Source organism: Pelophylax lessonae (genome assembly GCF_965119305.1).
Source record: "Pelophylax lessonae genome assembly, chromosome: 1".
Lineage (NCBI taxonomy): Eukaryota > Metazoa > Chordata > Amphibia > Anura > Ranidae > Pelophylax > Pelophylax lessonae.
The window spans coordinates 104,971,210-104,992,170 of NC_138768.1; the positions used below are offsets into that span (position 1 = coordinate 104,971,210).

The 20,961-nt window shown below is 43.7% G+C and overlaps 1 protein-coding gene across 2 annotated transcripts in view; it reads left to right on the forward strand.

Moving 5' to 3' along the window:
• Nucleotides 1-20,961, forward strand: part of MAP3K1 (mitogen-activated protein kinase kinase kinase 1) — a 130,928-nt gene that overhangs the window by 98,193 nt on the left and 11,774 nt on the right. For both annotated transcript variants that reach the window (XM_082257625.1, XM_082257624.1), the window contains exons 10-17: nucleotides 1,511-1,795; nucleotides 2,124-2,245; nucleotides 2,336-2,427; nucleotides 6,584-6,773; nucleotides 8,568-9,843; nucleotides 17,783-17,935; nucleotides 20,070-20,232; nucleotides 20,326-20,457. In XM_082257625.1, coding sequence (XP_082113751.1) covers nucleotides 1,511-1,795; nucleotides 2,124-2,245; nucleotides 2,336-2,427; nucleotides 6,584-6,773; nucleotides 8,568-9,843; nucleotides 17,783-17,935; nucleotides 20,070-20,232; nucleotides 20,326-20,457 — 2,413 coding nt within the window. The remainder of the gene's footprint in view (nucleotides 1-1,510; nucleotides 1,796-2,123; nucleotides 2,246-2,335; nucleotides 2,428-6,583; nucleotides 6,774-8,567; nucleotides 9,844-17,782; nucleotides 17,936-20,069; nucleotides 20,233-20,325; nucleotides 20,458-20,961) is intronic.

Sequence of the window (20,961 nt, forward strand, 5' to 3'; positions counted from 1 at the left end):
AAAGCACCTGAGTTAAATATGCGTGTCACAGCAAAGGGTCTGAATACTTAGGACCATGTGATATTTCAGTTTTTCTTTTTTAATAAATCTGCAACAATGTCAACAATTCTGTGTTTTTCTGTCAGTATGGGGTGCTATGTGTACATTCATGAGGAAGAAGAATGAACCTAAATGATTTTAGCAAATGGCTGCAATATAACAGAGTGAAAAATTTAAGGGGGTCTGAATACTTTCCGTACCCACTGTATGCCTGCAGGGACTGCCCCATAGGCGTGGTTAAGCTTTTTCCTGCCTAGTGTCCTAATCCTGTAGGGGGCAGTGTAACCCAATGGTCAAGAAGATATGGAACTACTTCTGTCAATGAACTTCAGAGAAAAGGATTTTACGGTAAGTCAAAAATCCAGTTTTTGCACAGCCAGTGTTTGGCCTTGAATTAAACGCTTGCCGACCGCCGCATGACTATTTACTGCGGCAGTCAGCCCCGTACAGGCAAACCGATGTAGGGCTACATCGCTCGCCTATGAGCCTCTAGGGGGCGAACTCCCGCCCCCATTCGTTCACTAACATTCCCGCACGAGTGGCCGGCGGCTCCGATGTCCGCCGGTCACTCGCGATCTCCTGCTGGAGAGGGAGAAAGGCAGGCGGCTAATGTAAACAAAGCCGCCTGTCATTCTCCCTGATGTAACTGCAGAGATCATACGAACCTGCTATGTAGGATCGTATGTCTGTGGTTACATCACAAGCCACGCCCCCCACAGTTAGAATCACGCCCCTAGGGATACATTTAACCCACTGATCACCAATAAAGTTAACCCCTTCCCTGCAAGTGTAATTTTTACAGTCAGTGCATATTTATAGCACTGATTACTATAGTAATGTCAAAAGTGTCAAAAATGTAAGTCAAGGGTCCGATCTGTCCGCTGCGATGTCGCAGTCCCGCAAAAAAAAATCGCAGATCGCCGCCATTACTGGTAAAAAAAAAAAAAAAATTAAAAATGACAAAGTTTTTAGTAGTTAGTATTTAGTAGTTAGTATACGCAATAACTTTTGCGCAAACCAATTAAAATACGCTTATTGTGTTTTTTTTTTTTTGTTTTTTTTTTTTTACCAAACATATGTAGCAGAAAACAAATTGGCCTAAAATGTTAAATTTTTGATTTTTACATTTTTTTTTGGGGGGGGGGGCGAATTTCATATAAAAAAAATGTGAAAAATATTTTTTCAAAATTGTCGCTCTTTTTTTGTTTATAGCGCAAAGAGTAAAAATCATACAGGTGATCAAATACCACCAAAGGAAAGCTCTGTTTGTGGGAAAAAAAGGACGTCAATTTAATTTGGGTACAGCGTCGCACGACCGCGCAATTGTCAGTCACGCAGTGCTGAATCGCTGGTCTTTGAGCAGGAAAATCCTCCGGGGCTTAAGTGGTTAAAGACCAGGCCTTGTGATTGAAGAAGTGCCAATAATACCAGTGGTTATATTTACCTGTTCATTTATTTTTTCTTTGTGCAGGTCTTTGGAATGGAATTGGTAGGCTGCTTGTTTTCTCGCAACTGGAATATTAGAGAAATGGCCCTGCGACGTCTCTCACATGATGTCAGTGGGGCCCTGCTGTTGGCTAATGGTGAAAGCACTGGAAATTCTGGCACTGGTGGCACTCCTAGCAGCACCACCCCACACTCTGCCAGTGGCTCATCTCAGTCCAGTATCTCAGGGGATGTTGTTGTAGAGGCCTGCTGTAGTGTACTGTCAATGGTGTGTGCCGACCCGGTCTACAAAGTCTACGTTGCTGCTTTAGTAAGTCAACTTAGAAATGTTTATTTCTGTTGATTAAATTACTGTACTTCTATGAGTCCATGCCAATGCAGCCCTAGGCTTGTTTATATTAAAAATGTGGTGATAGATCTTCTGTAGTGGACATGACCAAATTCCTCTACTTTTTTGGTTGGCTACCTCAAATGTTTAGTAGCTGAAACTGCCAGTCACTGGACAGGAAAATGTAGAGAGTTTGGCTGCCAGAAATTTCTTAGCTGGCTACATTATATTTTCTGATCATTGAAGAAACTTTTTAATTTTTCTTTACTTTGTTAATTTAAATTCGCCTTTTGTTTTATTATGCTCACAGAAAACATTACGAGCCATGCTGGTGTACACTCCATGTCATACAACCGCTGAAAGGAAAAAACTGCAACGGCTTCTCAACCCTGTTGTGGAGACCATTCTGGTCAAATGTGCCGATGCCAACAGGTAATCTATAGGAAGAACTGTATAACTGTACATTACATTAACTGCTATTTCTGACAGACCTCTCATGAAACCCTTTGTTGCTTCTTGCAGCCGAACAAGTCAGCTTTCTGTGTCAACGTTGCTAGAGCTATGCAAAGGACAAGCAGGAGAGTTGGCTGTGGGAAGAGAGATCCTCAAATCTGGTTAGTACCACCTTCAATTGTCCATACATGTGCAGTTGGAGCTGCCAGAAGTTTGCCAGTACTCCTATCCATTTGCAATACCATGGCCCAGTGATATTTTTGGTCTATTTCCCACAGTTTCTGTAGTTTGCTGCTATTCTGTTCTGTATGCAAACCCATTGCTGAATGAAGGGATGCACCAACTTAACAGGGTGATTTTTATTTATTTTTTTTTAAACGGTCTAACTCCTTAGTTTATGTAATTCTTTTTCTGATCAAGTTTATATTAATAAAAAATAAAAATTTAAAGGCAAACTCTACCCAAAACTACAGTATTTCATTTTTGGGTGGCATAACTTGCCCACCAGCTTATATCTGGTATAGAATCCAGTGAAATTTCCCCTACGGTAGTTTGTGCCCTGGCCCCAGTGTTCATTTTGGCAGCAAATTTTAATTTAGTTTTAGTTAGTCTTTTGACTAAAATGCCATTTTAATTTGTCATCTTTTAACTTAAATGTTTTTAGTGTCGTGTTTTAGTCATCTAAGGAGTTTGTCATATTTTAGTCTACTAAAATCTCCTGTGCGGTTTTAGTCTACTAAAATCTCCTGTGCGGTTTTAGTAGACTAAAATCTCCTGTGCGTTTTTAGTAGACTAAAATCTCCTGTGCGTTTTTAGTAGACTAAAATCTCCTGTGCGTTTTTAGTAGACTAAAATCGAATGGGTTTAGGTAAATTGTAAAAATCTAATGTTTATTTCTGGTATTAAGGTTTAAACATGCACTACAGACACCGATTTAGCCATTGTGATAGGTAATGTCTTTATAAATAAAACCAAGTTTCATAAACAAAAATATTGCTTTTTGACAAACAGAAGTGCAACTTTAAAATACAAAAACCCCAAAAAAACTGTAAACTCGATTGGCTGTAACCGTCATTGCACATATTACCTGAATATATTCCAGCATTAAATATTAACTATCGACTATCAGAAAAGCCCTTTTTTCTAAATTTTTTTTTCTCTTTCAGCAGTTTAGTAGATGCCCCATACTTTTGCCTATGCGGTAGTGCAATACATGTTTAAACTTTATTGTGCTATTATTACAGGCTCTGAATGGAATTGTGCTGCGGTTTTAAAAATGGCCAGCAGAGTGTGTTAATTTTGATGTCAATTTTCAATTAAGTTTTAGTTAGTCTTTTGACTAAAATGTAATTTCTCCATTGTTCATTGACAGGCGCACCTCCATATCATCTTGACCATTGGGTTATGCTGCCCCCTACAGGAGTAGGACACTAGGCAGGAAAAAGCTTTACCACACCTATGGGGTAGTCCCTGCAGGCATACACCCACACACTCTGCTATAGCCCTCAGTTTGTTTCTGCCTAGTTTCGGAGTAGGACCTAGTTCCCTGCTGGGACTTTGGTCTTAGCTGTTTATTTTTGGGAACCTTTTTCGTGATTCATTTCTTTTAGTTAGAGTTCCTGGAGAACTACAAGCAACAGCCAGCTGTGGTTTCGGACTGGATATTCTATATCATTAAGGTCTCCCAGCCTGGCCAGTGAGCGTGAGCAGGTTATAGTCCACCACTAGGCCTCGCCACGACAGAACCCCACGATGGACGGGGATGAGCCAGCGAATAGGCCGTCTCGCTGGGACGCGAGCAACCTGGAATGCTCTGAATTGCAGCATACCCCCTGGCTGTCAGCACCCCCACCCCAGGTGGGAGGTAGTCTGTTCGGAGTGGCACCGACCGGATACCGTGGTATGGTGAGTAAGTGTCTGGCAGTCTTGGGGTGGACGTGGGCCCCCTCCATGGAATAGTTGGACCCTCGGGTATCCCTCGCTTCCCCTGGCCTCTTGGGCATACCAGGCCCCCCCTTAGCTGTTCTACACCCCCCCCCCCGTAGCAGTTCCCTACCTCGTGGGGGGCGGTTTTATTGCGGCCGCTGCAGCGGTTCTGGGGGGGTATGCATCTGTCCTGGTGGGGTCCTTCTGGGGACCCTCCGATGCCTCTTGTATGACCCCCCTGAAGACTGCATTGGCGGGGGGGGGGGGGGGGGCATTTTTTCTGCATTAATGTAAAAAAAAATTCTCGTTACAATGCATGGGTGGCCATGTTTCGATAGTTCCCCATAGGAATGCATTGGGCAGCCATTTTCTTGAAGTCCGCGACTGCTGGACAGCAAGGGGAGACACTAAAGGCTCTAGGCATGACCCAGGTGCTTTTTTATTTCCTGTGCCAGATCATTTTTATCTTCTGCACAGAACGTTTCTGAGCCTCCAGACCGGTTTGGGGGTAATGTTTTTGGGGTCCCTGTAGGTATTCCTCACTCACACTGCTGCTGGCTGTGTTAGGCAGGGACTTTTAGTCCTGCTGGTTCAGCGGTGTGGATCGCGTTTTTGTCAATTTTTTAAAAAAAAGAAATTTTTAAAGTGACACTGCATTTTTTTTTTTTATATTCAGTGCTAATGGAGTCCCAGGACAAAAGTTCACCTATAGACCCCCTCAGTGCAGCTGCGGGACCCTCTGGGTCGCTGCCCCTGTCTGCTTTTACAGCAGTTTTGAAAAGCCTGGTCTCAAAAGTGTATTTAGTTTTAAAAAGTGCCGCTAGCTGAAAGCGCCCTTTGCCTTTACCTCCCTCTGTGGTATCCTCAGATTCTGAGGCAGATATGGCCACCACGGATGCACCCCACCTTGGTGGATCTGTGTCTATCTAGCTTGACGAGGCTCAGGCGTGGAAAACATGTTGCCATTGTGACGGGACCAACCCTCCGAAGCTTGCCTCCCAGTGCGATTTGTCCTCTGATTCTTTCAGTTCCAGGCACGGTGAGTGACGTTATCACCAAGCGCCCCATCTGCTTCCGGCTGTTGGGTGCATTCCACGGGCCTGGAACGCCACTTTCTTTCCACCTATCCCCGGGCACCTGCCCACCAGCCGTCCAGGTTCCCTCCCCAGGACTGGTGTGTCCACCCAGCCAGAGCTCCCATTGATTTGCCCCTCTGTCAGCAAATGAGGCCATCCACCTCCAATGTTGTGGACAAGGATGCAGATGAAACCACCGAGAACGTAGGAATGCTACTATGAAGGTATTGCCCCACTCTATCCATTGAACTGTGTGTTTTAATTGATCTGCAATTCATTTGCAATGTTTATCTGCAGTTTTTGAGTTTTTTTTCCCCCAATAAACATGGATTTTTCCAATACACTCATTGAGGAGTTTCTTCAAGTCCCTGTGTAGTTCTGGTCAGGATCATCAGTGGACCTATTCCCTTCTAAGCCTGTCTTTTTAGCGCTCTAGTATACTACATTGCAGATTCTTGTTATTGTCTCTCCTCCCCATGGAGAATTTTTCCAGAGCAGCTTAGGACATTTTAGGCTACGTTATCCTGCCGTCACTCTCTAGCAGGCGCCAGATCTTGAATTGCGAATTAAAAACTGGATTTTTGACTTACCGTAAAATCATTTTCTCTGAAGTTCATTGACAGACGCAGCACCCGCCCCTCTAATTATGAGTGCTATGGGTTTTTTTTCTTCTAAACACTGCTTGTAACAAAACTGAGGGCTATAGCAGAGTGTGTGGGTGTATGCCTGCAAGGACTGCCCCATAGGCGTGGTATAGCTTTTTCCTGCCTAGTGTCCTACTCCTGTTGGGGGCAGCATAACCCAATGGTCAAGAAGATATGGAGCTGCATCTGTCAATGAACTTAAGAGAAATGATTTTACGGTAAGTCAAAAATCCAAAAATTTAGTATTTTAGTCGACTATAATAGTGTTTCATTTAGTCAACGAAAATATTTTAGTAGACCAGTAGACCAAATTAACGCTGTTTGGCACTATCTGAGAGAGAGAGACTCTGAAGACAGGAGACTATCTGTTTTGAGTGGCTGCGGCAGTTGATTAGGACTAGGAATTCTGCTGTAGACATTTCAAAACTAGCGTTTATAACCGACATATTGCCAACATACCCTTAAAACTGTAGGTATTGTCTTTTTGGGTGAAATTAATTTTAATGTGGTAAATGACTGCTCTATTCCATCAGTTGACAACTAATGGTTCTCTAATATTTGAGCTTTCATTTTTATTCACAGGGGAGTTTTAGTTCATGTGTTTTGGGAAAAAGTTAAAAGTTCCTTGTACTACATGTCCCTATAACTGGTCTCTATCTTTACTTTGCCAGGTTCCATTGGTATTGGTGGAGTCGAATATGTCTTGAACTGTATCCTGTCCGCCCAGACAGAGTCTAGCAACTGGCAAGCACTTTTGGGCCGCTTATGTCTCATTGACCGACTCCTGTTGGAATTTCCTGCTGAATTTTACCCCCACATCATCAGTGGAGATGTCTTGCAGGCTGATGCAGCAATAGAAAGGTATCAGGAATCTAGTGCAACTGCACTGTTAAAGGTGTGCGAAGGATGTAAACCAGGGGTCCTCAAACTTTTTAAACGAAGGGGTCAGTTTACTGTTTAGACCTCAAGGGGGCAGGACTGTGTGCAGTGGGAGTAGAAACTGCTCCAAGGTCAGTAAAAAAATAAAAAAATTGCTGGTATCAGTGGGAGAAAGTCTGTATGTAGAAAAGGTGAAGGCAAACCATATAACTATATCTGCCCAAGAAAGGGGACCTCAGCTGCCCTGAAAAACCGCCCTTTTCATTTGGTGATAAATGGTTTGCTTTCAACTTCTGTTAATGTTGTTGTTTTTTTGTTGTTTTTTTTTTTTTTAGATAACATATTTGTTAATGTTGTCTTATATTAAAATGGATCTCTATGTGGACATGCTTCTTGCTGAGCAGTGCTACAAAGTGTTTTTATATCAACGTAGTGTCTAGCAATATACCAGTGCTTGTTCATCTGCAATATACATTCTTCACAATAAAGTTATCTGCTAGAAATTTGTTGATCATTGGCATAGTAGATGCTCTCTGTTTTCATAGCTAATATTAGTGGCTCAGAGCACGAAGGCCTGTTGCACACAAGTGTAAAGAATGCTGAGTTTTTTACTGATGTGAAATGCGATGCATTGTTGTCTATGGGACATTGTACACAGCTGAGTAAAGATCCATAATACAGTGTTGACTACAGAGCATTAAAACAGAAATCGAAAGGGTTACATTGGAGTGCGGTAATTTACACACGCATTTACTCGTCTAAAGTTTACATGAGTATATCATAATACTGGCAATGTAGAAGAATTTTACTCGTCCATATGCTTGCACGCCTTTATTCTCCTATACTCAACATTACTCGGGTCTTTACAGTTTTTGGCCTCTTGCACACGGGCGTCACAATTCCTGAGTAAACATCAGTAAATTATGACATCTGTGTGCAAGGCGCGTTATAGATAATTGATAATCTAATGGCTAGCTTTATTGCAATTTTTTTTCTATTGTTATACAGGATTTATATAGCGCCAACAGTTTTTTTTTTTTTTTTTTTATTTAATACGGTTATTGTATTTGACAATTTCATGTATTAACATTCTGCACTGCAGATGCCACTGCAGCCCTTTATTTTTTCAGTGCGAGTGCATTTGATCGCTAGGACATAGCTGACATAATGGGAAATCCAATTGTCAGTGGTGATCTGAGCTGTAAGTGACATGGGGATTAAGGCTACGTTCACATGTGGGTGCAGCAGATCACGGGCAGAATCACCGCGATTCTGCCCGCGATCCAGAAATCCTTGCAAATCACGAGGCGCCTGTGCGATGCCCGTGATTTGCAATGGCACCCCAAACGCTGTGCAATGTTGCCGCGATTTCCGCCTGTCCAATCGCGGTAACATCGCGCAAAAAGAATCGCGGGACGCATGACGCCCAAAAAAGGTACAAGAGCGTTTGGGGTGCCATTGCAAATCAAGGGCATCGCACAGGCGTCCCGCGATTTGCAATGATTTCCGGATTGCGGGCAGAATCGCGGTGATTCTGCCCGTGATCTGCTGCACCCACATGTGAACGTAGCCTAAGAGCCAACCAGCCACACAAAGTGTGTCAGTTGGTGGCTCCTAAAATGGGGTATTATAAATTTATCCCCATCACAGGGCAATAGTTTTTAGTGTGGTAAGCTTAATCTTAATCTTCGCTAATAAATCCACATTTAGCATCTTTTGAGTAGGCTATAAGGATTGTTATGTTAGATTGTGACACTTTCTTTTCTCTTTTAACAGGTATAGGAACTTGCTGTCCTTGCTGAACTTTGCGCTGCAATCCATTGACAATTCCCATTCGATGGTGGGGAAATTATCTCGCAGAGTGTTCCTAAGCGCGGCCAGGATGGTTGCCAGAGTCCCCCATGTGTACGTCAAGCTGTTGGACATGTTGAGCACAACTAGCTCAACTCATTACAGCCGCATGCGGAGGCGTTTAATGGCAATTGCTGAAGAAATGGACATTGTGGAGTTGATCCAGCAAGGCCTGGAGGATTCTCAGACTTTTGAACACCGCAGGGAAGCCTTCGTGCAGCCCTCTGCGCCAGCCAACTCTCCAGTTACTTCACAGAGTAATTCCCCAGAACACACTATGCAGCTATCAGGGAAAGTGGGGAATGATCCTTGTGTCTCAAAAGCCGCTTCTAGCCCTGAGGACTTGAACGAGGCACTGGAAGCAATCTCCTTAGGGCAGACTATGTCCACTGTAACGACTGAGCAACCAAAGCCTGCCATCCACACTAAGCGCAGACCTTTAAGTCAATGCTTGAATTCTCCCTCTTCCTCACAACCACCTAATTCCTTTTTCCAGACCTTACCTTCTCCTTCTTCCACCCCATCTGTGCCAGCTGGCCCTGTCGCAGATATCCTTAAACCTAAACCCCAGGGATTTACTCCCTGCAAATTGTCATCTGCTTCCCCTCAGACTCAGAGGAAATTTTCTCTTCAAATACAGAAGCACCATTCAGGAAGTAAAGAGCCTGAAAAACTGTCTCCTGTTTTCACTCAAGCTAGGCCGCTACCATCTCATCAGATACACAGGCCAAAGCCATCGCGGCCTTCCCCGGGGGACATGGGGAAGGTGGCAGAGTCTCTAAAAGGCAATATGACTCTTGAGTTAAATGTTTCCCATAATGACAATGGTGGCAGTAGCACTAGTGCTGCCATACCCAGTGATGATACTGTTTTTACTCCTGTAGAAGAAAAGGGTCGGCTGGACGTTAATACGGAGCTTAATTCCAGCATGGAGGACCTCTTGGAAGCATCCATGCCTACTGGTGATGGCACTGTCACCTTCAAGTCTGAGGTGGCTGTACTGTCTCCGGAGAGAGCAGAAATTGATAACACCTACAAAGAGGATGTCAGCCACAATCAGAAGTGCAAAGAGAAAATGGAAGCAGAGGAGGAGGAAGCACTGGCTATCACTCTTGCAATGTCTGCCTCTCAGGATGCTCTTCCAGTCATACCCCAGCTACAAGTGGAAAATGGGGAGGATATCATCATCATTCAGCAGGATGTAAGTTTGTCTTTTAAGCAGTTTTAACGTTTAGTTTGGAGAAACCTGTCTTGAGGACACCTGGTCTGCTCTTAAAGAAAAAAAAAGTTAAAAGCCAGCAGCTGCAAATCTTATAGCTGCTGACTTTTAATAAATGGGCACGTATGCAAGGATCCAGCGCCATCCTCACCCGGGGCTAGTTCTTCACAAGTGTCCGGGTTCCTGATACCAGCATCCTAACTGTGGGCAGCCAGCTGTGCGGCTTTTGGCATCATAGCTGCCAACTGCGCTTTGTGGATGGTCCCACAGTCTTCTGGGACCTGTGACGTGTCCCAAAAGACTGCAGGGAGGGGTGGGGGGAGAACATCCACTTGGACCACTTAAGCAATCTGAGCGGCAGTGCCAGCGGGCGGGTAACTGTCAAGATCCAGGTACCTGCTCCCCCCCCCCTGCAGAATTACATGCCAAGTTAGGCAGAGGAGGGGGGTGGGGAGGATTTCTTTAAAAACCCAACCTCCCCTTTTGGGTAGAGCTCTGCTTTAAGAGAGCTGATTTATTTATTTTTTTGATACTATGTGAATAACAGCCTGTTGCTTTTCAAGATTTTTTTTTCAAGGCCTGAAACTGTTAAAGTAGAACTGAAAGCACTTTATATAGCTCCTGTCTAATGGTTCAGGTACCTCCCTGGCGCTGGTATCTTCCTCCCGGGTGCAGGTCTTCAGGCACCTTATTGGCTGGCACAGGATGACGTAACCTCTGCATTTGTGCAGGAGTCAGTCATCCTGGCACACAGGGACCATTCCAGCAATTTATGCTGGGCTATGCATGCGCAGCACAGTTTACATGCAGCAGAAGGCTGTTAGCAGGCAGGTGTATTTTATCACAGAAGAGAAATTGCAGGTCTGTGATAATAGCCTGCCCGCTCGCAGTCTGTTGTAGAATGACTTTAGTTTGACTTTAAGTTTTAAAACCATTGTTATTTGAAACACTTAATGCAAATTTGTGCTCATGCTGACATTGCTTAATTGCCACTTGGCTGTGATGGCACACTTCTCAAATTGTGTTCAGTTCTGGGGTTAAGAAACTTAAGACGCTCAGTTGACTTTTTATGTACTGAATATGTATACCCCTGTTTCCTCCATGTTGGCTAGTTGTTCATCCCATCAGAGAGATTGCCAAAACCGAGGTAGGACATACTAGAGGAGGCAATATATGTGTGATAGGGCTTCCAGGGTGCTGGAGGAAAAGGCTGAACCTCTGTGTAGATACCATGAAATACCTTTTTGTAAACTCTGAGTTTTATTCTTGTAATATTAACCTACAGTTCAAGGGCGAACTCTAACAGGAAAAGCCTCAGCCCTTTGAAATTGTGACCTCATTTTGCAAATTTCTGTCGGCAGATGAGGTTGTCTATTGTTTTTAAAGGGCAAATATTTTGCCACAAAAAAAAAAAAATACCCCCGTGACTTTCTAAATATTGGCTGTTTGCTTGTCAGAACTAGTGAGGATTTGAAGGAGACAACAAAAACCAGAGAAGAGCGCACCAACTTAGTGCAACAACATAAAACATTTATTGAAGAATAAAGAGTTCCATGCATCATACTCACAAGCGCATGCTGTAAAAAAAAAAAAAAACCCTGGAGGTCACTCGACTGTATTAGGAACTGAAGGTTTATAAATCTGTTTGGAGATGCATTATATTGCCAAGAGTATTGGGACACCTGCCTTTACACGCACATGAACTTTAATGGCATCCCAGTCTTAGATCGTAGGGTTCAATATTAGGTTGGCCCACCCTTTGCAGCTATGACTACTTCAATTCTTCTGGGAAGGCTGACCACAAGGTTTAGGAGTGTGTCTATGGGAATGTTTGACCATTCTTCCAGAAGCGCATTTGTGAGGTCAGGGACTGATGTTGGCGAGAAGGCCTAGCTTGCAGGACTTTGTGCAGGCCAGTCAAATTCTTGGGCTTGTCCCCTTAGTTCTAGTGAAGGAAACTCTTGAAGAGGAACTCCAGTCACAAATGAAAATGTTCTGATTTAATAGCATGTTAAATATCTTTATCTTTGATGGTCTTCATTTTCTGGCTAGCTGATTGTGTAGCTTAGAAAGTTTTATCTAAATGAGACAATCAGCTTCTTCCTGTTCTTCAATGACCATGCTATTTCCATTTATCTGAATTTGCTAAGCTGTCTTTCACTTCCTGAAAAGGTGGTCGGTCTTAGACAGGCATGCCTTGACCTGCCCTGCCCCACCCCCATCCCGCCTATCCTTCACAGAACATGATCTCCTCCTGTCTTCATAGCCTTTATTAAGGCTAGCGGCTTCTCCAAAGAGAGAGAGAGGCCTGGCTTTGGAAGTATGTTATGCTCACTTTTCATGGTTCCAGCAGCACAACACAAACACACGGTTTGGTGGAAACTGTAAGATAGATTACAGTGCAACATGCTGCAGATTTTTGCTTGTTTCTTCATGGCACTGTGATGGGCACTTTGTGCATCGTGTGGCATGTGAATGGCAAAGGGGGCTGGGGAAGAAATGTTACGTGACCAGTGCAACATATGAAAGAAATGTACAAAGGAACATTTTTGAAACTTTAGGATGCAGGTCGATTTCTATTGCTCATTATATGTAGGTAATGAGTTTAAGGCTCCGTTTTCACTAGTGTGATTTTGGAGACCCAGTCACATGACACGTCGCTGCCCATTGATTTCAATGGCACCCGTTCCCATCTATGCTACTTTGAAAATCAGCAAAAGTCGCTGATTTTCAGTCGTATGGATTGGAATGGGTGCCATTAAAATCAATGGGCTGGGACTTGTCATGCGACTGTGTGTGTCCAAAGTCACGTGACAAGTCACGCTAGTGGAAATGTAGACTTAGTGTGGTTGCTAATACTATTCCTTTAATGTATAGTGATCATTGAAGACTGTGAGCTGAGACCCCAGAGCACTTCAAGCTACACTGACAGTTCCTGTGTCCAGCTTCCTTCTCCTATGGTCTTCATTCAAAGCCCTACACAGCTAAAACTGTATATGTGCACTTCACCTCCCCTCCTCCTCTTGTGTGAATGGCCCTTTTTTTATTTCTTAATTTTCCCATGAATTAGGATGTACAATGCATCCTTATTGAGGAGAGAACACTGGGCAGGAACCTATGATCAGCTCCTCTCAACCTCTAAATGCCCACTGACTACATGGGAACAGGTCTCTCCCTGAAAGTGATGTCACTGGCTTTCTGTAACCACACCCACTTGCTCTTAGACTCAGAAGGAAGAGGAATTGAAGTCATGTGACAGCACTGGATACTGCAAAATAAAAATGGAAAAACTGAAATTTTTTTCATTTTGAGACCTAAGGCTGAACTTGGCTCACATTAATGATTGCAGAGGAGAATTTAAGTATTAGGCTTTACTTCCACTTTAAGACGTCAGCATACCAAGACATTTTAGACATTTTCCTGCTCCCAACTTTAATAGAACAGTTTGGGGATGACCCCTTCTTGTTTCAACATGAATGAACACCAATGCACAAAGCAAAGCCCATAAAGACATGTATGAGTGAGTCTGGGGTGGAGGAACATGACTGGCCTGCACAGAGTCCTGACCTCAACCAGATAGAATACCTTTTGGATGAATTTGAGCAGAGACTGCGAGCCAGGCCTTCTTGTCCAACATCAGCGCCTGACCTCACAAATGCACTTCTGGAAGAATGGTCAAACATTCCCATAGACACAATCCTAAACTTTGTGGACAGCCTTCCCAGAAGAGCTGAAGCTGCTATAGCTGCAAAGGGTGGGCCAACTCAATATTGACCCATACTGGCTAAGACTGGGATGCCATTAAAGTTCATGTGCATGTAAAGGCAGGTGTCCCAATACTTCTGGCAATATAGTGTATGCGCACCATATACAGTGGGGGGAACAACTATTTGATTCCCTGCCGATTTTGTAAGTTTGCCCACTTACATAGAAATGAGGGGTCTATACATTTTATCATGGGAGTATTTTAAATTATAGAGACAGAATATCAACCAAAAATCCAGAAAAAACACGAATGTTACAAATGTTATAAATTTTAGTTGCAGTTCAGTGAGTAAAATAAGTATTTGATCCCCTATCACAATAATTTTGGCTCCCACAGACTGGCTACTGTATGTGCTCATGTATTACACAGATTAGTTCTGTCAATTTAAGAAGGTGCTCCTAACAACTCATGTATACCTGTCAATCTTTCTTCCATTCAAACCCACCATCATGGGCAAGCCCAAAGAGCTGTCAAAGGATGCCAGGGACAAGATTCTAGACCCGCACAAAGCTGGAATAGGCTACAAGACCATCAGCAAGAATCTTGGTGAGAAGTAGACATCTGTTTGAGTTCTTATTTGCAAATGGAAGATATACAAAATAACCATCAATCGCCCTCGGGTCTGGAGCTCCATTCAAGATTTCGCCTCATGGGAAAAGTGAGAGATCAGACCAGAACTACACAGGAGGAGCTTGTGCATGATCTCAAGGCAGTTGGGTACACAGTCATCAAACAATTGGTAACACAGTACGCCACCATGGATTGAAATCCTGCAGTGCCTGCAAGTTCCCCCTCCTGAAGAAGGCACAAGTACGGGCCAATCTGAAGTTTGCCAGTGAACATCTGATTCAGAGAAGGAATGTGAGAAAGTGCTGTGGTCAGATGAGACCAAAATTTTACTCTTTGGCATTAATTCGATTCACCGTGTTTGGAGGAAGAAAAATGCTGACTATGAACCGAAGAACACCATCCCTACAGTCAAGCATGAAGGTGGAAACATTATGTTTTGGGGCTGTTTGCTAAAGGTACAGACCGACTTGGCTGCATTGAGGGGCCAATGGTCGGGGTCATGTATTGTAAAATCTTGGATGAGAACCTTCTTCCCTCAGCCAGAACACAGGAGATGGGTCATGGATGGGTCTTCCAAAACATACCGCTAAGGCAACAAAGTGGCTCACGAAGAAGCGCATTAAGGTCATGGAGTGGCCTAGCCTGTCTCCAGACCTTAATCCTATAGAAAAGAGAGAGTTGAAACTTCAAGTTGCCAAGAGACAGCCAAAAAACATAAGGATTTAGAGAAGATCTGTAAAGAAGAGTTGACCAAAATCCCTCCTGAGATGTGTGCAATCCTGGTAACCCAACTACAAAAAACATCTTACCTCTGTGCTTGCCAACAAGGGTTTCTCCACCAACTACTAAGTCATATTTTGCTTTGGGATCAAATACTTATTTTACTCACTGAACAGGAACTAAATGTTTAAACTTTGTATAATGCATTTTTTTTCTGGATTTTTGATATTCTGTCTCGATCATTTAAAACAGGGCTTGACAAATTTGCCAATTTGCCTGAAATCTAGAAGCCAGCTAAAAAAGTTAGGAGCCAGTTTTTTTTTTTTTTTTTCTTAAACAACCAAGCTTTATTTAATAAAACGGATACTAAATTTACACATAAATACGAATAGAACCCCACTCTCCTCTACTGTATAGCGCAATTGGATGGAAACAGACTGTCTGTCTCTTTCCATCCGATCCACAGGGTGGATAGAAAATAGAACCACCATCTGTCTGTTTTTGGTGGACAGGATCAGATGGCGGTAGATTACCGCTCCATAGAGGAGAATGAAGGGTCCGATCAGGTCTGCCTGAAAAACTGACAGGCGTACCTGATCAGACAGCCCGTGTGAAAGGGCCTTCGGCTGTGGCATGGCGATGAGGAAAGAAAAAAAATTATTTATACACACACACACACATATATATATATATATATATATATATATATATATATATATATATATATATATATATATATATATATATATATATATACATACATACATACATTTTTTTTTTTTTTAATAGAAAAAAAAATATTTATTTTTTTTAATTTAAAAAATAAATTATTAATAACCCCTCTCCCTATCCACTTACCTTTTAAGCAAAGGTAACTGGACAGGGAGATGAAGCCTGCAAAAACTTCCCTCTCCTCTCCTCTTAGGAAGGAGATGGGGAATGCATTAAGGCTCCATGTACACGGGACGCTGGAAACGGCCGTTTAGGAGCAGTTTGGCGTTTTTTTCAGAAGCCCCTGAACCCATCTACATTTTATCTTATCTGTCCATGTACACCAGGTCGTTTACAGTCATTTGCAGGCAGTTGCGTTCAGGGACTTTTTTTAGAACGCAATTATTTGTGTGTTTCCCAGCGTTTCAAACGCTTCCGGACGCGATGACCCGCGTTTAGCGTTCGCGTTTTTCCATTTTAAAGGGGAATCATTTTTTTGACCTCTAGGAACGGTTCTAAACACAAACGCCTGCTAAACGCGGGTACAAACGCGACTGAATGGACGTTTCAAACGTCCTAAAAATTCCAGCATTCAAAGGGACTTTTAACAACGTCCCGTGTACATGGAGCCTAACAGGCAGTGGAAACAGTCATTACTCCTGGCCACCACAAGATGGCGCCAGTTCCCCAGCCTTTCTCATCTCACAGAAGGCGGCCGAAAAGCCTGGGCCTCAATTTTCAGACGGCGCTGAAGTCCGTGCACTCGGGGAGGAGGTGGGGGCGCAAAAGGGACAGGACACCTCCTGCAGGGCACCCCAGGCACCAGGTCGCTAATTCTAGTCGCAAATGCGACCTGGCGCCCGGGGTTTGTCGAGCCCTAATTTAAAATGCACCTGTAATGAAAGTTCTAAACCCCTCATTTATTTGTAAATGGGGAAAATCTGCATGGGATCAAATTATTATTTTCCCCACTGTACCTGCAGCAGTATCAGGCAGAATCTTTTGTAGAGTTAGCTGTTAAAGGATGTCTGGAAGAAACCAATTTAAGATTGGATGTTGGAGACCCTAATGAAGTAAAATAACTTCTGGTTCTATGCTCTCAATGAATCTGTGTCTTTAAGAGTCGGTTCACACTAAGGCGACACGACTCCTTACTACTTCGGGGGCGACTTGTGCATTACCATGCACCACGACTTCGGAGCGACTTGCAGGGACTTCACATAATGGAAGTCTATGCAAGTCGCTCCGAGGTCACCCCGAAGTAGTACAGGACCCTTTTTCTAAGTCGGAGCGACCTGTGTCGCTCCTATTAGAACGGGTCCTGTAGCGGTCAATGGACCGCGAGGGAGCGCGACTTGTCAGGCTGACAAGTCTCGCTAGTGTGGACCGGGTCTAAAGTGGCATCTTGTAGCATCTATGATCCCATTGTAAGCAAAGGCAAGATTTTGGCAAAATCTCTCCCCCCCCACAAAAAAAAAGTGTGGGGGCCAACAAACCAGTTCTTGGCCTGTGCAAAGCAGCAGGCATGGATGTACAAGTCAAAAAGCTATCAATTTGTGCTCCCAAATGAAAGCTTTATATTAAGAAGTGAATGTTTACTTTTAATGAACCCCTGGGGTACAATGCTTCCTTTCTTCCTAGATGTGGGCTTTGAAAAGCATACACACCATCTGACCCTCATGTTGCAGCATCAACCCCAGGTTGGCTCGAAATACTAAGGACACATGAACACTGATCGCTCAGTTCAGCTCTGCTCTGGAGTGCCAGTAATCTGGGTGTTTTCTGACAATATTGTTGGGATCCCCTTCCAGAGCCTGAAGCAGTACCGTGACATCAGGCTATAGTGTAATGGCACAGCAGCAAGTGTTGACAGTTGCCTCCGCATTGATGCCGCATGCCATGCTCCTTTTTAGCATTGATTTTATAACAATTTAATGTACAATTTACAGTACCGGTTAGTGGTACATCAACATTTGTGGGTCAACACTTTTTTAGATATGCAATTGTCAATTTACTAGGAACTAGTGACATGCTCTGTGTATAGGACATATTTATCTTTTATTTCTGGCCACATTACCTACCGCCATCCCAGGTAGTTAATCATGTGCCTCTGTATAAGGACTGTGCCATTAACATGCTGATCTTTTCTGCTAGACTCCAGAGACCCTCCCTGGACATACCAAAGCAAAAAATCATTATCGGGAGGAGGTTGAATGGCTTAAAGGCCAGCAGATTGGTTTGGGAGCTTTTTCTTCCTGCTATCAAGCTCAGGATGTTGGAACTGGCACCTTAATGGCCGTCAAACAGGTGAGAGAATGTAATGTACAAGAAGAGGGATTAAATGATGTTTAAGCTACTTATCTGCAGTCTTATCACAAATATGTGACTAATCTAAGAGAATGAAACTGATTGCAAACCCTAAAAAAAACACCTTGCTACCGTTGTTAAAATTTCTTTAGCTTTTAGACCATTCCCATGGCTTTATAGTCTATAGGAGTCCTCTTTCGCCCAGGCACTGGTTGGTGCCCCTTGCCTTTTTAGAAGTTCATGTAACACCGCAAAACCAAAAAAGTCTGTAATACAAACAGCACAAAATGCTTAGAATGGGGGATTAAAACGCAGTTCAGCCACCCCTTTTTACCACCCCCCAATTGCAAATGTAAACTAGGCATATAGCAGCTGGATGCAGGGTTGGGGTTTTAAACTTCAAAACTGGTCTCCTAAAGGTCACAGTTAAGACAAACCCCAACCATAGTGATGCCTTTTTCCCTTTTTAGGACCAGTTCACACCGTAGAAACGCATTCCGGATGCTTTTCTGCTTGCGCGTTTGGTGCATTTTTGATGCAGTCCAGTACACTTTTTCCCTCTTAACCTTAAATAAGGACATGTGTTCCAGTGCGTTTAGGTGCATTCCAGTGCTTTTTTGATGCGTTTTACAGCGTTCCAGTACAGTCCAGTGCAGTAAAAATGCAGCATGTTCTACTTTTTTTTTTTTTTTTTCTTTCTGGAACTGCAAGCACTGGTGTGAACTATGCCATTAAAACCATATAACCTTCGTCTCTTTGGAATGACTCTCCTCTGCCAGTGGAGATCGCTACCCACCCGATGATTGGGGCAACCCTCCGTGTGTGGCGCGGGGCCCGGCACCTTGCGCCCGCGCCATCCCTCCTACGCCAGGTAGTGGACAGCATGGATTTTCTTCCGGGAGTAGGTGATCCCGTCTTCCGTGCCCTGCGTAGTCAGGGGCTTTATCAAGTTGGGCATTTCATCCGCCATAACGAATGGCTCTCAAGGCAGCAGCTTTTCGTTGACCAAACGTTCAAACCCTTATCTTTTTGGCAAAGGGTTCAGCTCGCCCACTTCCTGGGCTCCCTACCGCCTGCGGCCTCGCATGTTAGGCGTCTTACGTCCTTCGAGATGTTATGTGAGGAACGATCCCCTATGCAACACGCCATCTCGCAGCTGTACAGCCTATTGACTACCCCTGAACCCACTTATTGACCAACGTATATTGCACATTGGCAACTTGACCTGGGACTGACCTTTACGTACCGTCGGGTTGAGAGGCTTCTGTTTTTCACATATTAGACCTCGGTCTGCTCCAGATATCAAGAAGCCCTTCTTGATATCATCAAGTTGTTGACCCGGTGGTATTACACCCCCTCTAGGCTACATAAAATGTTTCTTCTCACTTCGGACACTTGTTGGTGCTGTGGAGAGGATACCGGATCTCTCCATGTTTTTTGGTCCTGTCACAGCCTACTACCTTTTTGGACAGCTGTGCTGTCTATCATCCGGAAGCTTACAGACCATGAGCTTACGTTGGACCCGGCTCTCTTTTTATTACATCATCGATTTCCGAGATCTTCCTACAAGAAGTCTGTCCCTACCGCTCCTGATTACGATGGCTAGAAGTTGTATTCCCTTGATGTGGAAACAGACCCAGGTCAACGAGATGGAAGATCTTATGGCCACAGAGCGGGGCACTAGAGCCAAATTCCTCGAGCGCTGGTTTTACTGGCATGAATTCTCATTTTCGGAGGACTACAGGAAACTTATTGCATGAGTCTTTATCGGGCCCCCATGGTCGACCTTCTCCATCCCCTTGCCCCGCTTTCCTCCTCTAAAATTATAAGTCAAAAAGCAGCAGTTTTTAAGCACACTAGCCTGGTTCCCTCCATACGGTTACAGATGGGACCCTATCGGACGTTATTGGCAGTCGTTCTTTGTTCGAGTCAAATTTTTATGAATTCGCCCTGTAATGTGCTAAAGTAAAGATCCCAGAAAACCAAGGTCTCAAAGTTTGATCGCCAGTTGCTTCATTGTTTTCCATGTTTGCGTATTTATCAGTAATGTTCTTGTTTTGGTGTATAGATAGATGGAGAAGTTCTGTGATTTATAGCATGTACGGTGCAGTAAACGTCCTCTACTCCGTGTTAGGTGACCTATGTGAGGAACACATCCACTGAGCAGGGAGAGGTGGTGGAGGCTCTACGGGAGGAGATCAGGATGATGAATCACCTTAGTCACCCAAATATCATAAGAATGTTGGGGGCAACCTGTGAGAAGAACAACTACAATCTGTTTGTGGAGTGGATGGCAGGTAACCGCAAAATCCTTTCTTTTTTTTGTGTGTGAAATTGTGTTGTGGTGTTTTTTTTTTTTTTTTTTTCTAATTCATGTCTTGTATTCTTAGGTGGTTCTGTCGCCCACCTGCTCAGTAAATACGGAGCATTTAAAGAATCTGTTGTCATCAATTATACAGAGCAGTTACTGCGGGGACTCTCATACCTGCACGAGAACCAGATCATTCACAGAGACATAAAAGGTAAGGGGTACACGCTTTTTTCCCCCTTTATCGTCTCCAAGCTTTGATGCTTAATTGTGCTGAGAATCCTCATATCCTTGAGTAGTGGTGTGTGCGTGCAGGGATCACAACATAGCTGTAATGTATGAATTACTGTTGGATTGTCATAGTTTAGTTCATGTCTTATATCGGGACACTGGCTTGTGGCTTCCGCAGATGTTTTCAACTGGAATGCCAACATTTTAGTCCATGTCAGACTGTCTGTTATTAGATTAAAGATTGTTTAAATAATCAAGAACGTAAAATCACGTAAGGTGGCTACCGAGGTTTTTTCTCTATCGCTCATTGACAGACGTAGTCTTCTTGATTCTCAAGAGCTGGGTTATGTTGTCTCCGCAGGAGTAGGACTAGGCAGAATGACAAAACGTTCTGGCTCCACCCTAGGGGGCAGTCCCTGAGGGTATATCCTCCCTCTCTCTGCTACAGGGAATCAGTTTTTTTCTGTCTAGTCAGGAGTAAGGACCT